The 20230-nt window shown below is 39.9% G+C and overlaps 3 protein-coding genes across 3 annotated transcripts; all 3 read right to left on the bottom strand.

The window, feature by feature from the left end:
* Positions 1–14160: 14160 nt before the first annotated feature.
* LOC308410437 (gamma-crystallin M2-like) lies at positions 14161–15124 on the bottom strand (the record flags this gene model as incomplete). The annotated part of the gene is made up of 3 exons (XM_080903774.1): positions 14161–14433; positions 14775–15017; positions 15107–15124. 3 exons carry the CDS (start codon positions 15122–15124, stop codon positions 14161–14163), a joined length of 534 nt encoding a protein of 177 aa, XP_080759900.1.
* A 646-nt stretch (positions 15125–15770) lies between these two features.
* On the bottom strand, positions 15771–16497 carry LOC308410436 (gamma-crystallin S-1-like; the record flags this gene model as incomplete). The annotated part of the gene is made up of 3 exons (XM_080903773.1): positions 15771–16043; positions 16118–16360; positions 16489–16497. 3 exons carry the CDS (start codon positions 16495–16497, stop codon positions 15771–15773), a joined length of 525 nt encoding a protein of 174 aa, XP_080759899.1.
* Positions 16498–18730: 2233 nt separating this feature from the next.
* LOC308410435 (gamma-crystallin M2-like) lies at positions 18731–19761 on the bottom strand (the record flags this gene model as incomplete). Its single annotated transcript, XM_080903772.1, has 3 exons — positions 18731–19006; positions 19387–19629; positions 19753–19761. The coding sequence occupies 3 exons, from the start codon at positions 19759–19761 to the stop codon at positions 18731–18733; spliced, it is 528 nt and encodes a 175-aa protein (XP_080759898.1).
* Positions 19762–20230: the final 469 nt, after the last annotated feature.

The following is a 20230-nucleotide window of genomic DNA, read 5'->3' as shown; positions in this document are numbered from 1 at the left end:
TAAAGCTATAACCTTAAACCAAAACAATGAAGCTGTGGCTCAATAGTGACCCAAGACTCACTTTGATAACTGATTCGTTTTACTGTGAAATCAAACATGTTTTTTATGTCTCCATATTATTGTGAATGTGGTGCAGTGCAAAGGCATTACATCAAAGTTGGTGGTTTTCCATCTTCATTCAACTTCTACCAAGTTTTCCTGTCTATTGTGGCTGCTTTTAACACAGCATTGCAACTAGTATTTGTATTTGTATTTCTGAATTACTTTAACTACTAGAAGACTTTGGTTTTAGAACTGAGCCAGGTAACATGAAGCCTATGTGGTAGTACAAAATGGAATGACTTCCAAAGTTGCCCTTTGGACTGTAAAAGTGAGTTAGGTGTAATCACACCTAAATCACCAACTTGTATTATCAGCAGGTGGAGATATATATTTAATATATTTAAAGCCACAAAGTCAGTAGTGAGCAAAAAACGTATGAAGCACATTTCAGGGCCTGTAATTGGTGGAAAAGATAAAACTAGGCGGCTAATATTTAAATACATTAAAATTTGTTTATAATGTTTTTTTAAATGTCATTTTTTTATTTTGGCTTGAAATCTCCAGAGATGTTCAGTCAGGTTCATGTATGGGTTCTGGCTGGGCCATTCAGGAACATTCACAGAGTGGTCCCAAAGCCACTCCTGTGTTCTCTTGCCTGTGTGTTTAGGGCAGAGGTTGAAAACCTGCAGCTCAATAGCCGCATACATATACTATATGTATTAATTTATGCTCCCCTAGTTACATCTATCATCTGCCCATCTGTCCCCCATTACCCCCTGCTGCTCTTTTTGGTTTGGTAGGAGGAGCTAAAATTGTTCTTTTGATAGTGAAGGCTGCCTGGCTTGGGTTCATTGTCCTGTTGGAAGATAAACCTTCACCCCAGTCAGAGGTCCAGAGCACTCTGGAGCAGGTTATCATGAAGGATGTCTCTGTACATTTTGGCATTCATATTTTTCTTGATGCTGAGTAGTCTCCAAGTTTCTATTGCTGAAAAGTCCCTACAGCATGATGCTGCCACCACCGTGCTTCACTGTAGGGATGGTATTGGACAGGTGATGAGCAGTGCCTGAGTTTCCTCCAGACTTGACGTTTGGTATTCAGGCCAGAGACCTCAAACTGGCCACTCTACCATACAGGCCTCATTGGTTGAGTTCTGAAGAAATAGTTGTGCTCCTGAAAGGACAGTGCCATGTCGGAGTGACCATCGGATTCTTGGTCATTTCCCTGACTAAGGCCCTTCTACTACTCTGGGAAGAGTCCTGGTGGTTCCAAACTTCTTCCATTTATGATGATAGAGGACACTGTTCATTAGGAACTTCAATGGGTTTTTTTTTTTAACTTTGTCATTATTTGTTAATTATGTGTTAATTTAATCTATTTTGGCATATGACTGTAACATGTGAAGTCCTGTGAATACTTTCCAGATGTACTATATTCAACATCTAATGATCAAGTACAGCGGTCCCCAACCGCCGGGTTGAGTTGAGGCCTGGGTGTGAAATTTATGGTTTTCAGGGTTTTTATAGGATTTTATCGTTATTTTTTTTAAAATCATTTTTATCATTAACTTGGTTTCCCTGGGTATTTTCCCGTGTGTTATGAATAAATTTTCTTTCTTTTTTTTTGGTACCGGTACTGTTTTTATTTTGTTGTATTTATCCGCGACACCTTAAAGGCCAGTCCGTGAAAATATTGTCGGACATAAACTGGTCCGTGGCGCAAAAAAGGTTGGGGACTGGTGGTTTAAAATACATAAATAACCAAAAACAAATGCATAATGTTGATGTCCTTAACAGTAACTAGAATCTTAGAGTTGCAGAACTACTGCTCTATGTTACACAATGTTCCCACTGAGGTACCTCATTGTTACAGTGGCATTTTCAGTTATTTCATGTGTTTGTTTCATTCATATCACATTGTAAATGGTGAGAGCAGGAGTATGTGAGGGGTGTCAGGCTTGTACAATATAGAAATTGAAGGGGTGAGTCTGTTGTGGCAGCCCAGGGAGGAAACAATGGCCGGCTTCATGAGTTCAGAGTACAGCTGGTTAACATTCCCAACTAGCGTTACTACACTGCAGATTGAGGCTCCAAATGTGTGCTACAGCTTGGCACATTTAGCATGGCTGCTTTGCTAATAAATAATGCAAGCAAAATAATACTGGATAAATGTAAAAGGAGTGATGAATAAATGCTATCACAGTAAATTTATTAGTGATTATCGTGATTTATTGGGGATTCGAAATCGATGCTAGTTTGTCGTAGCCCTTTCTCTGCGTGTGTGAAGCAAAAACACTGTGTTATACTGCCATCCGCTCATCTCTTCATTAGAATGCAGCACCAGTCTGCAGCTGCACACAGCAGAGAGAGAAGAATGATGAAACCAGAGCTAAAAATAGCTGCCTCCCAGGATCCCCCTCTTATGGCACTGTAAACACTCAGAGAGCCAGCGACAGGCAGTGGCTGGCAGCATGTGTGTGTGCGTGCATGTGTGTGTACATGTATACATGGATAAGGATCCTGTGTGTGTTGGACATACTGCAGTCCTCGCCCTCCCCTCCCCCTTCATAAACTGGTGTTTAGATTGGCAAGCATTCATCATTGAGCCGCTGTACAATTAGAACCATCTGTGGGATTTTTACTTGAACAAGCCGAGGGAGCGTTAGTGCCTTACAGCTCTACAGAAGAAACAGTCACCTTGATAAAGCTTAGAGACACGTTCCCATTAAGAAAGGGCAAATTCCAATTGGGCAAAACCTGACATTATCCAAGCAAAGTTGTGGCCTTAGTTTGTAGTCCACATGTCAACTGCTGGTTTCTCTGAACTATTATAGCAGTGAATGAACAACCCAGGTTATTATAAAAATGCTTATTGTTATTATGGAATGAAATTAAGGATTAAAAACCATTTAATTCACTGTTTTTTTGACCAGTAACATTGTTTAATCGTTCCCTAAATTAGTCAAAACAAGAAGTCAAAAGCACACCACCTATGTGGATAAGAAACCAAGTCACAGCTTTGGAACCTTGCTAGAAATCTTATTCCTCATCCCAGGAATAAGTGAAAACAGTTGAAAAATCAAATTGCATGAACCTGCTTTGAAACTAAAAATTGACATGTAAAAAATAATGAGGACCACTGCATTAAATGGAATCTGGGTCACTTTTCTTAAATCTCAAGACTCTGAAGATTCAGGGAACATCTTATGATTGATCTTTGAAGCAATCTGAGTATGAGTAGTTAACTGACTTTAACTATGGTTTCTAGAAATGAAAGCATTGGTTTCTCTCCAGGACAGTCACACACTGCATCTGTTCATGGCAACAGACAGCATTTAGTCTTTGTTTAAAGAGGCAGTCAGCCTTATCAGAGGAACAGGTTGTCCACTTTTTACACACTATATGCAAACAGTGTCAGATTCTGCACACATGCCACAGTAAGGTTAGCTTCCTGCTGATCTCCAAGTCAATTAGGCACCATCATAAAAATAAGATGCAAACCTCCTGCTTACTTCACACGTTTCGCAAATTTACAAATGAATATGCTTTACTCTGTAAAACAATTGGTGTGACGCAGTAAATACATCTCTATATACTTCTGTTTCCCGCAGATTGAATTGAGTAGATTACATGAACAGTTCAGCCAATCTCACAGGCTCATTCAACAGCAAATCCGCATGGCTAAAGAGGACAACATGTGCACCACAGGCTGGAAACAACACAGGAACACCCCTGGAGATTTAAACAGTAGGTCTGAGCCAGATGAGGCTGTGACAACCTGATGCAAAAATAAAGAGTGCAGCTTCACCACATTCGACCCAAGAACCAAATAAATGCAAGTGTTGAGTGCTGACTTAGAGTCCTAATGCATCTGTGCAATGAAAGAAAAGAAGTGTTCAGATAGCCCATCAAAAAACTGAATTCGGTTGTTTTCTGTTCCACAATTTAGAAGCCCTGAATCAAAACCTGACTTTGTGCTGTAACTCATATGTAGATACCATATGATAACAAATATCAGATATTTAGTAAAACTAAGTACAATTTATTTAAAAAGTAAATTTAAACATGATTATCACTGACCAAAATGCTGTACTCACAGTGGACACACAGCAACAAATGAGAAAAGAGTGGGCTGGAAAGGCCGTAGAATGAAAATTTCTTTAAGGCCTACACTTCACAGCAGAGGTGGAGGGCCGCACTCTTTATGTCAAGTAGTAACTGATTAACCAAACTTGGAGCACTGACTGGAAAGGCTCTGTCACTGTGTTTGACGTATGACCTTGGGATATGTAATAAACCTTTGCCTGTGTATCTGTGACACCTGTGAGCTCACTGTAAACAAATTAGACTGGTAATATAAGATGGGGCCTGAAAAACAATCAGGAAAATATTCAACTGAATTCTAAAATTAATGTAGTAATACCAGGATGAGGATGAGTGATCTCATATTTTTTAGTGGCAGTCAGTAATTTTGAGTTACAAACATGTAAAATGTTAAAAAATAAATAAATAAATAAAAAGTTTCTAAAAAAAGTCACGGACGTCTTTTTCATATCATGCAAAGAAGAATTTGTCAGTGGTTCTAGCCATTTCTTTCTTTGTCAAAGCAAAGCTGCGAGTGACAGCTGTTTCAGCGCTATGAACAGCCTTAGAGCCCAACTCAAGTGGTCGGTCTATAGAGCCATGCTATATATATGTAGCATGGCTTGCTACCTACCAAGATGGCGCCGCGGATGGTCGCCCTGGTGCTTCAGTGCGTTACTTTTGTTTTGTTTTTGTGCATTTCTTCTTAACACATGACCCTACGCTGTGTCACTGCATCATTCCATGTTTGGCACTGATCACCACCTGCACTCATGTATATATCTTTCAACGTAGCACTCTTAATTCTTATTCTCATGTATATATCTCATGTATATCTCATGCACATATCTTTCCACGTAGCACTTTTAATTGTTATCCCTACTTTTATTTTTTTTCCATGTCTATTTAAGTGCTATTTATGACACTATGTTTGCACTGAAGCACCGCAGCAATTTCCTAATGTTGTAAACCTGCTCAACATTTGGCAATAAACCCCATTCTGATTCTGATTCTGATTCTGATGTATGTGTGTGTGTGTGTGTATTTGAGGAAAGTTTAACACAAGGTATATCACATATTACACACGTTTGAAACATCGTTTGAAATTCCACAAACAAATGTAGTCATCTGTTTAACCCAGTCCTTGAAGAGAAAGATTATCTCTTACTGCAGCTCCTGTCATAGACAATCCACCATGGGCAAAGTTTGACAGGCCTTACAGGGAACATAACACACTGGTCTCCAGCTCAGTTTATCTTATGTCCAATTCAGGCTGAAACTTATGCTGGACAAGAATTATGCTGCCTCCTCACTTGGTGTTTGCTAGTCAAACAACAGAAGTTATTGCATTCTTCTACACAATGAAGAGGGCTCACATCATCAATTTCCCCAAATCTAACTAGCTAATGAGAGACTAATAACTCTTTAATAACACATTAGACATGCACCACCTAAGTAGCCAGTTTAATTTATTGATTACAGCAAATCACCGACACAAGTATCAACATTGGACAGCCATGACAGAGCCCATTATGCTGTCTCTTTAACATCTGTAAGTCCAAATCCTCGTTTTGGCCGTTTTAAAGCAAAAAGTATTTGCTGGTGTGCGGAAACACACAAGAATCATTGTGGCTCCCAAACCACCCTTAAAAGCTTTGATGATGGCTTGAAGTTCATAAGGTCAGAATCTGTATATGGGACTAAATGTGTGGTTACACTACATTAGCAGCAGCCTGTCATTGAAGATAAATATGAAATCTGAAACAGAGTCCAAAGATATATTCAAATCTCTCCTGTGCAGTCATCTGCTCTGCATCCATGTGGTTTCCTGAAAGGATTGCCACGTCATGCACAAAGATGCATTATTTTGTGCGTGTCTGTGCAATAATACAGCCTTCATGTTCTCAGATTCAGGATAGATCAGAGATCATAGAGAAACTGAGGGAGATAGGTTTCCATGGCAATACCGTTTCTTTTTTCCTTGTCCGCTGTTTGACGTCACATCAGGCTCCCTGGTAAACCTTTAACACAAGGGTGTGTGTGCACAGATGAGAGCAGAAGAGGTACTAATAGAAAAGTAGGTTACACAAGGCTGCAAAGATTCATATTCATACTCTGTGAATGTAGTAGAAGCATGAGTGTCTGACCTGCTTAATAGCACTGCACGTCTTAGATACACGATCTCTCTCACGTTTTAAATGTAGCTAGCACAACAAAATAATTCTCGTTCTTATTTTCTAACACCCTCAAGTCCCTTTTTATTCATTCTCAGTTTGTACGAGAAGATCGGCTTGGGGGGTGTCTGCTTTTTTAAACTGCTGTTGCTGCAGCTTTAATGCTACACATCAATCACCTCGTGAAGGCTTTTTGGTTTTTTAAACTCAGCCTTACCCTGGTCCAACACTGGTCCCGGTCCAACACTCTGTGTGCAATTCCGCCATCTTGTGGTAACTCGTGACTCTTGTGGCTTGATCAAGCAGCAAAAAACAGCCTCTGAACATGAGATACAACCAATAAAACTTCCTGTAATTCTTAAAGAGTTAATGCAGTTCATTTTTTCAAACAACTTTAAATTAAAGCTCAGTTTGCACTTCAGCTACATGATGATTTTTTAATTCATAATCCACTATGGTGGTAAAGTTATATAAGTACTTATATAATAAGGAAGTAAATAAACACAAGTAATCGTTTAACATATTTAAAAATATTTTTGCATTAAATGTGTTAATTTTTCATATATTCATTAGATTATGGTGTTTATGCTTTTTTCATTTTTTTTCTTGTATTGTCTAATCTACATAGTGTAAATTCTTTCAATTGTTTTACACCAGGTTCTATTCTAGTGTATAAATGTGCTGTCACTGTCTATCATCAGCCTGAGCAGATAAGTGACTTACAGTGGGGCAAAAAAGTATTTAGTCAGCCACCGATTGTGCAAGTTCCCCCACCTAAAATGATGACAGAGGTCAGTAATTTGCACCAGAGGTACACTTCAACTGTGAGAGACAGAATGTGAAAAAAAAATCCATGACTCCACATGGTAGGATTTGTAAAGAATTTATTCGTAAATCAGGGTGGAAAATAAGTATTTGGTCAATAACAAAAATACAACTCAATACTTTGTAACATAACCTTTGTTGGCAATAACAGAGGTCAAACGTTTACTATAGGTCTTTACCAGGTTTGCACACACAGTAGCTGGTATTTTGGCCCATTCCTCCATGCAGATCTTCTCGAGAGCAGTGATGTTTTGGGGCTGTCGCCGAGCAACACGGACTTTCAACTCCCGCCACAGATTTTCTATGGGGTTGAGGTCTGGAGACTGGCTAGGCCACTCCAGGACTTTCAAATGCTTCTTATGGAGCCACTCCTTTGTTGCCCGGGCGGTGTGTTTTGGATCATTGTCATGTTGGAAGACCCAGCCTCGTTTCATCTTCAAAGTTCTCACTGATGGAAGGAGGTTTTGGCTCAAAATCTCACGATACATAGCCCCATTCATTCTGTCCTTAACACGGATCAGTCGTCCTGTCCCCTTGGCAGAAAAACAGCCCCATAGCATGATGTTTCCACCCCCATGCTTCACAGTAGGTATGGTGTTCTTGGGATGCAACTCAGTATTCTTCTTCCTCCAAACACGACGAGTTGAGTTTATACCAAAAAGTTCTACTTTGGTTTCATCTGACCACATGACATTCTCCCAATCCTCTGCTGTATCATCCATGTGCTCTCTGGCAAACTTCACTGGACATGCACTGGCTTCAGCAGCGGAACACGTCTGGCACTGCGGGATTTGATTCCCTGCCGTTGTAGTGTGTTACTGATGGTGACCTTTGTTACTTTGGTCCCAGCTCTCTGCAGGTCATTCACCAGGTCCCCCCGTGTGGTTCTGGGATCTTTGCTCACCGTTCTCATGATCATTTTGACCCCACGGGATGAGATCTTGCGTGGAGCCCCAGATCGAGGGAGATTATCAGTGGTCTTGTATGTCTTCCATTTACTGATGATTACTCCCACAGTTGATTTTTTCACACCAAGCTGCTTGCCTATTGTAGATTCACTCTTCCCAGTCTGGTGCAGGTCTACAATACTTTTCCTGGTGTCCTTCCACAGCTCTTTGGTCTTGGCCATGGCGGAGTTTGGAGTCTGACTGTTTGAGGCTGTGGACAGGTGTCTTTTATACAGATGATGAGTTCAAACAGGTGCCATTCATACAGGTAACGAGTGGGGGACAGAAAAGCTTCTTACAGAAGACGTTACAGGTCTGTGAGAGCCAGAGATTTTCCTTGTTTGAGGTGACCAAATACTTATTTTCCACCCTAATTTATGGATAAATTCTTTACAAATCCTATCATGTGGATTCATGGATTTTTTTTTCACATTCTGTCTCTCACAGTTGAAGTGTACCTCTGGTGCAAATTACTGACCTCTGTCATCATTTTAAGTGGGGGAACTTGCACAATCGGTGGCTGACTAAATACTTTTTTGCCCCACTGTATTTAAAGACAACTTTCAAATATTCCAGCAACAGTAAGTGGCTAAAAGGTCAAGCACTAATGTAATAAAACAACATGCGAAATACATAAAAACTGCATCGCCTGCAAAGCACCATTCATCTACTACTGATCAAGATAAGGTAGAATAAGAAATTATGGAGAATAACATTTTAGGAAGGAGCTCAAATTGGGATCATTTTGCCTGAGCCTGCATAGAGCCTAAATCCATATTAAGGTCCCAGCAGGTCTGCATGAGTGCCAGGTGCATGCTGACAAGGTGTTAACAAAAGTCCATGTGTTTGCTTCAGTGGCTGCTGTGGGATGGAAACTGTGAAGTTATTGGCTGGCCGAGGGTGTCGTGGGCTCTCAGCCACATCGCAGAGACACGACCTCTCAGTAGTGGGCATCTCAGAGGACATGAGGGTGACAGGAGACCGAAAGCAAATATATCTCGTCTGTCTACAGCACAAGCCAGAAGCGATTTTAGCATTGCCTTTAATAAATTACCCTCCCCTATACAGTACATGCCACTTTTTACAGCAAGTTGGCTTATTATGTTTTCATTTCTTATACTGGGTTTTCAGAGTGTGCATATCAAATAAGTTATTTGCAATATTAAACATAGCTATTTCATTTTCAGGCTCTTTCTTGTGTTGTTGGTATGTTACTCAGTATTTCATACGACATAAACTTCCAAAGCTATGGTTCCACTGCAGAAACACACTTAATTGACAATATGAAGCTTCATTGGAAATGACAACTGCACAACTTCAAGCGACACGAGGAATCATACATTGAGTAATAGAGAACCACCTGTCCCAACCATTGTATAATAATTTAGCTCTTTTTACCCAGTTTTCATAGAGTTTCATGGGACGCATCAGGAACCAAATTAGCAAAGAGTTGAAAGTCAAGTCAACTTTATGTATATAGCACATTTAAAAGACATCAAGTGTCGGCCAAAGTGCTGAACAGAGGGATAATATAATCAAATAAAAAAGAATTAAAATAGGTAAGATAAAAAACATTGTAAGACATCCACATATATATAGACACACAGAGGCAGACTCTTATATACACTTGTTTGTAGAAATACATATGTACATGCACATATGCACATACATATACAAAAGTGTACACATTCACACACAAGCACAAATACGTGAACATAACATACGTGTATAAGTATACACATGCAAACATCATCCAGTGACATAAAAGACCAGACTAGCTAAAACGGAATAAAAGTGTCAAAGAAATCTGAAAGCCTTTGAAAATAGGTTGGTCTTCAAATTTGATTTGAAGATTTCCAAAGAGGAAGAGAATTTTATAAAAGAGGGAAGATTGTTCCAGAGTCTCGGAGCGGCAGTGGAGAAAGCCCTGTCACCTGGATATTATGTCTCATTTATAACAGTGGTGTCTGCACAAAATAAGTCCTGAATGAGGTGTATGGGGACGGAGGACTGTTATCTCACAAGTTATCCACCTCACATTCCCCACCCAGTGAGCACTGTTTTGTCTAAACTGGTGCTAAACTGTGAACTGATTGCCTTATAGTCATTTGTGAATGTTAAGTCTCAACTCCAGTGTAATTTGACAAATTTCTCTGACCACAAACATTAGTGCTGCATTATTAATTGCATGTCATTTTTGTGCCCAGACATTTTGCATGAAACAGTGATGGTTCTTGTTACCACTGTATCACAGGCTTCTAACAGCAGCTTGCCAACCTTTTAAACAGCCCATTAGGAGTACTGCTGGGAAAAAACATAGTAATCAGTGATACCGCCAGAGTAGCTGTGCTCATTTTTAAAATGAACTTTTTCATTGCTATTCTTATCCCTGTTTAAGACAGCTGGATTTCTCTCCATCTACCCTGTGTTTTCTCTCCCTCCTTGACTTTTTTCATTGTTGCCATACAAGGTAACTCTTGCAGCCAGAAACTGCATTCTTTTCCCAAGATTAGCATGATTCCTCTCAGCTCCTGAGACAAATCACAGCCGTCGACTTGTAAACACCAGAGCTGGAGGAAACAGGCAGCTCGGGGGTTCTTCAGCCAAAATCTTTTAGGACTAAAGCTGTTGTAAGTGCTGTACTCTACAGAAACTACAATAAAACAGGAGTATGCACATGATCCAGATGAGTGTACCCCATTAGCTACAACAGCTAATTCCTGCAAAATCTACAGAAAATCTCCACCTGAGTCTTCATGATCTTACCCTCAGCTGGACTGTGAAGGACTGGGATGGATTGATACCACTGAGATCTCTGTTTTTATTACAATTGTGAACATTTTAAATGCATCAATTTTCCAATACAGTTATACTTGCCTTCTGTGTTGTTGATTGTGTCGTTGATGTTTTGTGTTTATGAAATCGCCACTTTCATATTTTACAGCCAATTACATGCGTCAAGAAGGGAACATATATTCAGTTCTTGATGACGTTGTTATCTGCATATCCTTTTTTCTCTGCATTTTGTAAATAAATGCACACAGTTATTATAAATGCATTCTGCAGTTTTCTGGGTCTGTCTAGATCTAGATGTCTTATTTCTAAAAGCATTAATTTATTTATTTCTTCGCAGTTTTTTATTTTAATGTATTAATTTATTCACTGTTCTTATGTATTTATTTATTATTTTTTGTTTTATTCTTGTGCTATTGCTGCATTTTCAAGAATTTAATGCAATTGTATGACCGATAAAAGTTTACTGGGTGGTTATTCGTACACATTGTTTTGGATGTAAATAGCAGGTCTGTCTTATCCACCCATATAATTTATAGTTATACATAATAACAAAAGCTTTCTGAATCATAAAAATCTGCACTGAAATCATTCCCTGCTCCATTACAGAGAATGATTTCTGTGCAAATCACTTCTCTGACACACTAAAGCTATTCTCTCTTTATAGAGCTGTGTAGAGGACACTACTGGAACTGAAATAGAAACGGAGCCTTCACTAATAATTAAACATAAACGCTTTCTGAAAGTTTGTTGTAATGATGCAAATGGAGAAACAGACAGACCCAGACTGCTGCTCCCCACACGATCCATAAGAGGGTGCACTTTCTCTCTTCTCATGCTCTCTCTCTGTCCCTCTATCTCTCTATCTCTCTCTCGTTGTCCTATCCAGTCAGGACATGAAGGGTCACAAACAAAGAGGCTTTAGAGGTGAATAACCCCAGCTAGGAGAACATGCTGGCTGGGCTCCCTTTGTGTTGCTGCGGTCATAGTGTTGTTCCAGCGAGCGTCAGCACTAACAGCAGCTGGTGTGCTTCAAGCTCTTACTGGCAAATCCCACTGAGTCATCAGCAGGCTGTTCCTCTTTGTCCACAGGTTTAGGTGAGCCCTGTGACCTCCTTGTTGGAGTCCTGTCTGCTGGGTGTCACACTGCAGCACCACCTGCACTGACATTAGGACACAGCAGGGTGGGATACAGGCACCCTTTAAAACACCTGTTGTTCTAACTTGAGCAAGATGTGACCGTGTGCTTACTTTGCCATCCTTAACATTATTACCTTCCTTATGTACTGTTTTCTTCTGTCCATGCTGTGATGCCTGTAAGCTGCTCTTTTGCTAACATTTAGCCAAACTTAGCCAAGTTAACCCTTTAACATTTAAACAAACTACATACATGGCAACATTTATTTCATTTGATGCGATGAAAATAGGAAGCATGAAATAATGACTGAACACATATTTGCACCGAGACATTAAAGAGGTAATAAAGGACTATTGTTCCTGTCAAGTTGAACTCTTCGAATAGTTTACACCAGGAGTGTCGGACTCCAGGCCTCGAGGGCCGGTGTCCTGCAGGTTTTAGATCTCACTCTGGGTCAACACACCTGAATAAAATGATTAGCTCATTCCCAGGCCTCTGGAGAACTTCAAGACATGTTGAGGAGGTCATTTAGCCATTTATAATATTAGTGATGTGCGGATCGATACTGAAATATTGATTCCTCCCATACCAGTCATTTATGCTCTAAAATCGATTCTCATATTAAAATATCGATATTTTAGTAATTTAGGGTAAATTTGTAGTTTATAGAGTGGAAAGAAACTATATCATTCGGATTGTCTACATTGGAAGGAACTACTTCCTCTTCCGCCTTTAATAGTCATGTGTGAAATACAGCTGTATAAATGTGTCGCAGCCCCTGGCGTGCACACTCACAACAGTGGCTGAGCGTAAACGGAGTCATGTGTGGACGTATTTTACCGATACATGTGGCAAGAAAGTGAGGTGTTGTGGCAACACCTCTAACCTTGTCAAACACCTCAGAGCAAATCATATCACAGAATATGACGAGCGTATGTTGAGGCGAACTGAAGAGGAGAGGGACAGGTGCTGCTAGGGCGAGACAGACGTCTCTCACGGGGAGATACAAAAAAAGGTTTTTGTACAAAGTATTGGTATCGGATCAGTATCGCTGATACCACCCTGAATTTTACTTGGTTTCAGATCGGAAAGGAAATCAGTGGCATCGCACATCACTATGTAATATATCTCAACTCCTAGGTTACTTTTTAAAATTCCCAGCTGCAGGAAATATCCCCACATTCAGTCAACAGCATCTCCATAAATCCACGGACTCCTTAATGATGACTGATTGAGAAATAAAATAAGTCTCTGTTCCAATCAACACGTTAAAAAATGTGGGGGAAAAATGTAAATAAACACTTTCTAACACTGAGTCACGACACTGATGTTATTGAATCTTTGTTAATACTTCTCTGCATCTCTTCAATAGCTGTTCTGTTATGTTTATGAGAATATTAGAGCAGCCGTATTGGTTACTATAAGCATTTCCTCTTCTTTTAGCTGCTCTGTTCAGCGGTCGCCAGATCTGCCTCCATCTCGCCCAGTGCTTAACATCCTTTTCTGTCACACCAACCCTCTCCACGTCTTCCTTCATGACATTCATGAATCCTCTCTGACATCTTCCTCTTTTCCTCCTGCCTGGCAACTCAATATTTTATATCTTTTGTCCAATATGCCCACTATCCTTCTGTACATGTTCCCAACCATCTGTTCAGCCTGAGCTGGTCACTCCCAGAGAAAACCTCAGCATATTCAACTCTGACAGCCTAACGCCTCCAGTGCCACCATCTCCAAACTATACATTACAGTAAGTCTCATTTTCATCTTGTTGCTGTCCTTCTTTCACAAGTCACCCCGACACCCATCCCCACCCACTCCATCCTGCTTATACCTATTCTCAGTGAATTTAATGTAAACAATATTCATAAAATTGTTCAAATTCATTTGGTAATGATGTCATTAATCTGTATTGCTTGAGGAAAAGCTTAGATCAGGTCGTGGATGCAGTAAAGAGGGCGTTACGAGTAAAAGAAGAATTAGAGGAATTTTAAAGTTTAATAAATCATGCTCTTTTTCATCAGGACAGAGGAGGGTTTGAAAATCATTTTACACTTTCCAGCACTCATGAGCATGAAGGGATACACATACTGAGCACAATTCTTTTTTATTAAATGTGCAAAGAACATGAGATAGACTGAAAACATGCGATAGACTGTCTAAATGTCATGGACACGGCGGAAAGACCCCACATTGGGACTCATTGCAGCCCACTCATTGAAGCGGCGGTACTCTCCTCTTTCCAGGAGATACTGGCGTCCACGATAGTTGGGAAGCTCGTAGAAGACCCAGGCGCCATCCTGCACTTGGGCAGAGTGAACCTCCCGGTGGTGCCAGCGGTCGGGCAGGTTGTTCTCATCTTCAGTGCAGTCCAACATCTGACCGCTGAAGTCAGGACGCTCATAAACACGGACCCTGAATGCACCAGAGGACTGTAATGCAAACATCAGTTCAGTCTGAGTGGTAATACCATTTGTGTTTTACAACAGTGCTAACTGGCATCTACAGCCATGTGAATGCAGTATGCATTTTAAAAAAAATCTATTTGAAAAAGACACTAGCAAATATCCGACATTGATCTTGGAATATAAATCATTTATCATTTCTAAGCTCTTCAGTCTAATTTGTCATAAAACTGATTAAAACCTGAACCTAAGTGAAGACTAACTGGGGTTTTCATTGTCAATAAATGTAACATCTGGAATAGACAGTTAAACTATCACACTAATGACATGAGGTGAAAAGTTACTAAAGACTGATTAATTCCACTCACGTTCCGTATGATCCGACATGACCTGATGCTGTCATTGTAGCCCATCCAGCTCTGATAATGTGGATACTCCCCCCTGGTCAGTATGTACTGGTAGCCCATGTAGTTAGGCCTCTCGTAGAGTACCCAGGACCCACTCTCTACGCGGATAGAGTTGCAGTGACTGAAATGGGCGTTCAGCTCTGGACAGTCACTGCTGCACTCATAATAGCGACCTTGGAAGTTTCTGTCTTCATAAAATACGATCTGTGAATGGATATGCATATTCACACTTCATGCTCGAGGTGCTGCTGCTGCAGTTGAATCTTTAAATCAGATAATGTTCGTCCTCCTACCTTTCCCACACGGTCCATGTTTGGCCCTCACACCAATTTTTGAGCACCGTTTCTTTATCCCACCTTTTACATAGACATTATTGCCTACAGCCTTGGTCCAGATTTATATATGCAGTGTATGTGGGCACACTGAAATGCACTGCCAGGGGCATCATTGTTATTTTAATAGCCTCAGCATTTATATCAGCACAATGGCTGATGCTGCATTTGTTTTAGCTTTATACAGTGTTTACAGTGGCTGACCTTTTGATCTGTCAAAGCCTGATTCCAGAAACGATTTATTGATCCAATTAAAGTGTCTGCTGCTGCAGCTGCTGCAGCTGCACCTGATGCTGTAAAGTTGGCTTGTGGGCACATAGCAACATGATACTGGCTTTAACTAGGCTTGAGTGGAGGGGACAGGTGATGCTCCACCCTCCATCAGCAACCCCACCTTGGTACAAAGTCAGCTGACAGCTATCACATGAGCTCTGCCAGACGTGGTGTACAGCTACATGTAGAATTAGGAGCAATACAACGTTTGAGAGAATATATATTTTCATTTCCTCTAACTTGTGGTGAAAAGATTGAGATCATGCGATCTCCCCTTAATGTATTCACAAGAAGAGACAAGTGCAATGACACATTCAAATTAAAACAATATATTTGATTAACAGGTCACATTTTAAGCCTTTATGAGTCTTCTGATGGAGCCTACAACTGCTTTCAGAGCTCCCCACTCTGAGCAGTGGTGGTACTCCCCTTTCTCCAGCAGGTACTGACGGCCGCTGAAGTTGGGGTGTTCAAAGAACACCCAGGTCCCCTCTAGAACCTTGCAGGACTGGACTTCTTGCCGGAGCCATTTATCCTGGACTGACTTTATGCTTTCTGTCAGCTCCAGAGATTGGCCAGTAAAGTTAAGTCGTTCATACAGCATCAGCTTGTAGGGCCCTTTGGGCTGAAAGTAAAGAAATGTAGTCAGTTTGACGTGTGACGTGTTTTTCTACTGATCACTTCTAGGCGGAGACTTACATTTCTGATGATCCTGCAGGATCTTACACAGTCATTGAATCCCATCCAGGAGCTGTAATTATTGTACTCTCCTGGACCAATGACATATTGGTAGCCGGTAAAGTTGTTGCGTTCGTACAGAACCCACCAGCCACCTTCTACTTTCACTGAATTGCATCGGCGGATGTAACCATGCAGGTTTGCTGAGTCCCCTTTGCAGTCATAGGACTTTCCTTTGAAGTCCCGATCTTCAAAAAACACAATCTAGAAAGAGCAGAATTATACAGAATTTTACTCGCATCGAATTCAATCTGAATCTGTGTTAACTGAAATATCTACAGCACTAAATTTAGAGCCCAATTAGATCATCTATGAATGCTGTAAATTCTCACCTTCTCCATCTGCCGAGCCTAAAATACTACACTAAGTTACCAACGTAGTACTCTTTATACATGGCAGAGACAATGCTACCAAATGCATGGTTAGCAGTGCCTGTAACCATGATTACAATTCAAATATTCGTCTAGAGTCTGCCTATTGTTCTTACTCATTGAATTGCTTTTCCGAACACAATGATTGTTTAGCAGTGCCAAGAATCTAAACCTGCTTGGTCTAAACAGATTTGAAGCACAGCTATAAATGTGTGTGCGCAGTTTTATGTAAAGCTTTTGTTAAGCTGTTGATTATGAAAGTTTGAGTTCAAATAAAATCTATGATCCTTTTTTTAACCTTTTTTCTTTTGTATTATTATCTGCATGCAATCATGGAAACAAGTAGTGTATGTGTATCCTTGAATGATGAAACATTAACTGAACTGGTGTACAGAGGTCCCTCATTTATCGTGGGAGTTACGTTCTAAAAATAACCCACGAGAAGTGAAATCGGCGAAGTAGCGAACTTTATTTTTTACAATTATTATAGATGTTTTAAGGCTGTAAAACCCCTCACTACACACTTTATACACGTTTCTCAGAGAGGCATGAAAATTTTCACACTTTTCTCTGTTGTTTAAACACAAAGTTCAAACCTTGTAGAAAAATAAGTCCAGTATTATATAACGAAACCAAAGGCTCCCGCAGGTGACGATGTTTCGTTGACATTGTTGTGTTTGTTAGGGAGAAAACTTACAAACATACAGTACAGCACATTCAAATATACAGATTTATGTATATTTGAATACGAGGCTGCGAAAAGGTGAACCACGTTATAGCGAGGGACCACTGGACTCACAAATCATATCTCTTAGGAAAAATTCCCAATATCAAAAAAAAAGAAAAAAGAAAAAACATATAAAAGTAGAGTATTTTGAGTCAAGTTCCCAATCAGGGAATTTGCTAAAACCAACACTAACAAATATGAGAACATTACAGCAATGTTTTAGTAAGTTCATAACCTTACAAGATCATTATAACCTGTTCACATCCACCAATGACCAGCCAGCAGCTTAGGGTGTGTCTTTGAAATAGAAATAGCTTCAAATCAACTCTCTTAGATGGAGTTCTTCCCTTTATACTACAGGTGTACTATCCATTATTCTATTTCAAATATGTAAGAAGACAAAATGTAACCTAACCCAGAATAGGTCACTTGCAATGTGATGGTTATGTGATGGAAGTTAAGAAATTCAATTATGATGCATTTTATCAATGTAAAAACAATCATTTTAAGTTTAGCCCTATTCATGTTATAGGTTCTATATTGGTACAGTGATTATTGATTTTTGATTTTACAGTTGAAAATGGCCATCTGAAAATGCATTTTTCTGTTATTTTCGTCATGAACCTAAATACTGCAGGATGCCTAAAAATGAAGCTTATGTTATACTCAGTTAATTTGTTTAGTAAAGTTCAGTAACCACAGAGTGATATAGCAACCTAGTGTGTACCACAGAGTGTAATAAACACAGTGTATCAGTGCTTATACAAAAAAGTGTACATACACTTTTCTAAAATGATCAAATGAAAATAAACACTATATCATCGTTTTATATCTTATTTTACATATTTGTACTGAGCCATAGAGTGGAAACGTAAAAACTACAACTTTGCAAGAGGGTCTTTATCTTTATGCAGCCATCATTTCACTCAGCAACATGCATTATTTGAAAATGTTTAACTTTTATGGGTTTGTAAAAGAACTTTCATCTTCCTGTTGTTAAATTTACTTGTTTTTTCTCATCTGATTATGCATATATATAACTAGACCTCTGGGTTGACTTAAGCAACTTCAAAAAAGGTTTAAAGAAGATGAAGGAGAGACTAAAAGCAGCTGACATAACAGGTAATGTAATAAGAAGCAACAGAGGCTGCATTGTTATGAGTAAGAAGGGTATTTATTTATTTAAGTATAGCACTTGGAGTGCTGGAAAGAAGTACAGGGTATAGGAGGGAAAAACAGTGTTGGAGGGAGGAACTTCCGGATCTTCTTCAAGAGTTCTAGAACTTATTTAAAGGTTACAAGACATCCATGGTATCAAGACTCTGTTGGTTGTCTTATCAGCAAGACAACCAACAATAACCAAGCAATGTTCTAGAATACAGAGTCCTGCAGCTTGATCCGTTTGTCAGATTAAGAACATTGTTGGCTTGGATAATTTTTTCACAAGCTGCAGAACCCTACTTTGGTGCTGCTGCTCTAGAGTTCTGTGACCATTCGGAAGGATCCTGCAGCAGGGGAGTTGGCGCCCCAGTCTGTATAGTTGGGGTACTCTCCACGTTCCAGGAAATACTGGTGTCCATGGTAGTCTGGTTGCTCATACAGGACCCATGCACCATCCATCACTACGCAGGAGCGCAATTCCCGAAACTTGAAGGTCTCATAAACTGATGGGCAGTCTTCGACACACTCAGCTGCCTGGCCTCCAAAATCCTGCTTGTCGTAGAATCTGATCTTCCAGGATTTTCCATAGACCTGTAGCAAGTCAAATCTCACAAAATCAAGTTGGTGTTTTGCATTAAATAATAATACTTTGAACTCAAAACTACACATGGTTTCTTGGCTGTTTTCCCACTTTCCTTAAATAATTGATGTGCATTGGCACGGGCATAAAGCACCCAGCTGCCAAATCATGAGCCTTTTATCTCTCCTTTTTGTCTGTTGGTCTTTGACTGATTACTGCTTGGTTGGTGCACTCTGTGGTATTTTGCTGCAGCCAAGCACTCCTCTACAACTTGTTAGAATAGGCTTATTGAACCTTGGAGAAACTGGGTCACATTATGATATTGTCAGAGCTGTTACATTAAAAAGGAAAATCAATTCTAAAGAATGAATGTTAGTGTCTACCGCCTTACGTTTTTAATTGAACGACATGACTTGATGCCATCGTTGAATCCCATCCAATGCTGGTGATCGGGGTATTCACCCGGGCTCAGGATGTACTGGGAGCCTGTGTAGTTGGGATGCTCATACAGCACCCAGCACCCACTATCCACCTTAATGGAATTGCAGCGACTAAAATATGAGGTCAGGTCAGGACTGTCAGTACTGCACTCATAACTACAGCCTTGGAAGTTCTTGTCTTCAAAGAACGCAATCTGGATAGATGAATATACAAAAATTACTCAGTATTTTACAACATTAGAATACTTTGACTTCTTATGCAAATAAGACAGGCGATAGTTTGCACTCTATTCACTCAAACAGCATTTGTTCCTTACCTTCACCATTGTTACTGATATTGCTTGCCTGCCATCCAGCTGCAGCTGTGTTGTGGCTTATATTGAAAAGTAGAATGTGCAGACGAGGGAAAGCTATTGTCATCTAAATTACCTTGATTTGCATATCAGCAAAATGGTTTGGTCAAGTTTGATTTCCCTTTGTCTACATGTGATAGCCTCATATCAAAGAAGTGCCAAATGTGACATGTAAAAGTACTACTACTTGATGATAAATGTGTTGTTGTTTTTTCCACTGAATTCTTAGTCTCGGTCAGCACTCTCTTTTTGTACACCTGGAAATCATTTGGTTATTTATCCACATTTACAGTCTGTTTTTTGCAGGATGAGATAACTAATGCATTTTATCATGAGGGCAAGAAGAAGCAAGGCAGTTATTTAGTTTTGGATGACTGTTGGCTGTATTTAACCCTGAAAATAGGATCTCTTGCTGCTTTTGTCAATAATTTATATCCATATT

This window comes from Rhamphochromis sp. 'chilingali', assembly GCF_963969265.1.
Source record: "Rhamphochromis sp. 'chilingali' genome assembly, chromosome: 14".
Classification (NCBI taxonomy): domain Eukaryota; kingdom Metazoa; phylum Chordata; class Actinopteri; order Cichliformes; family Cichlidae; genus Rhamphochromis; species Rhamphochromis sp. 'chilingali'.
Note: the sequence above shows the minus strand (reverse complement) of the source record. Positions and strands in the feature narration are given on the sequence as shown.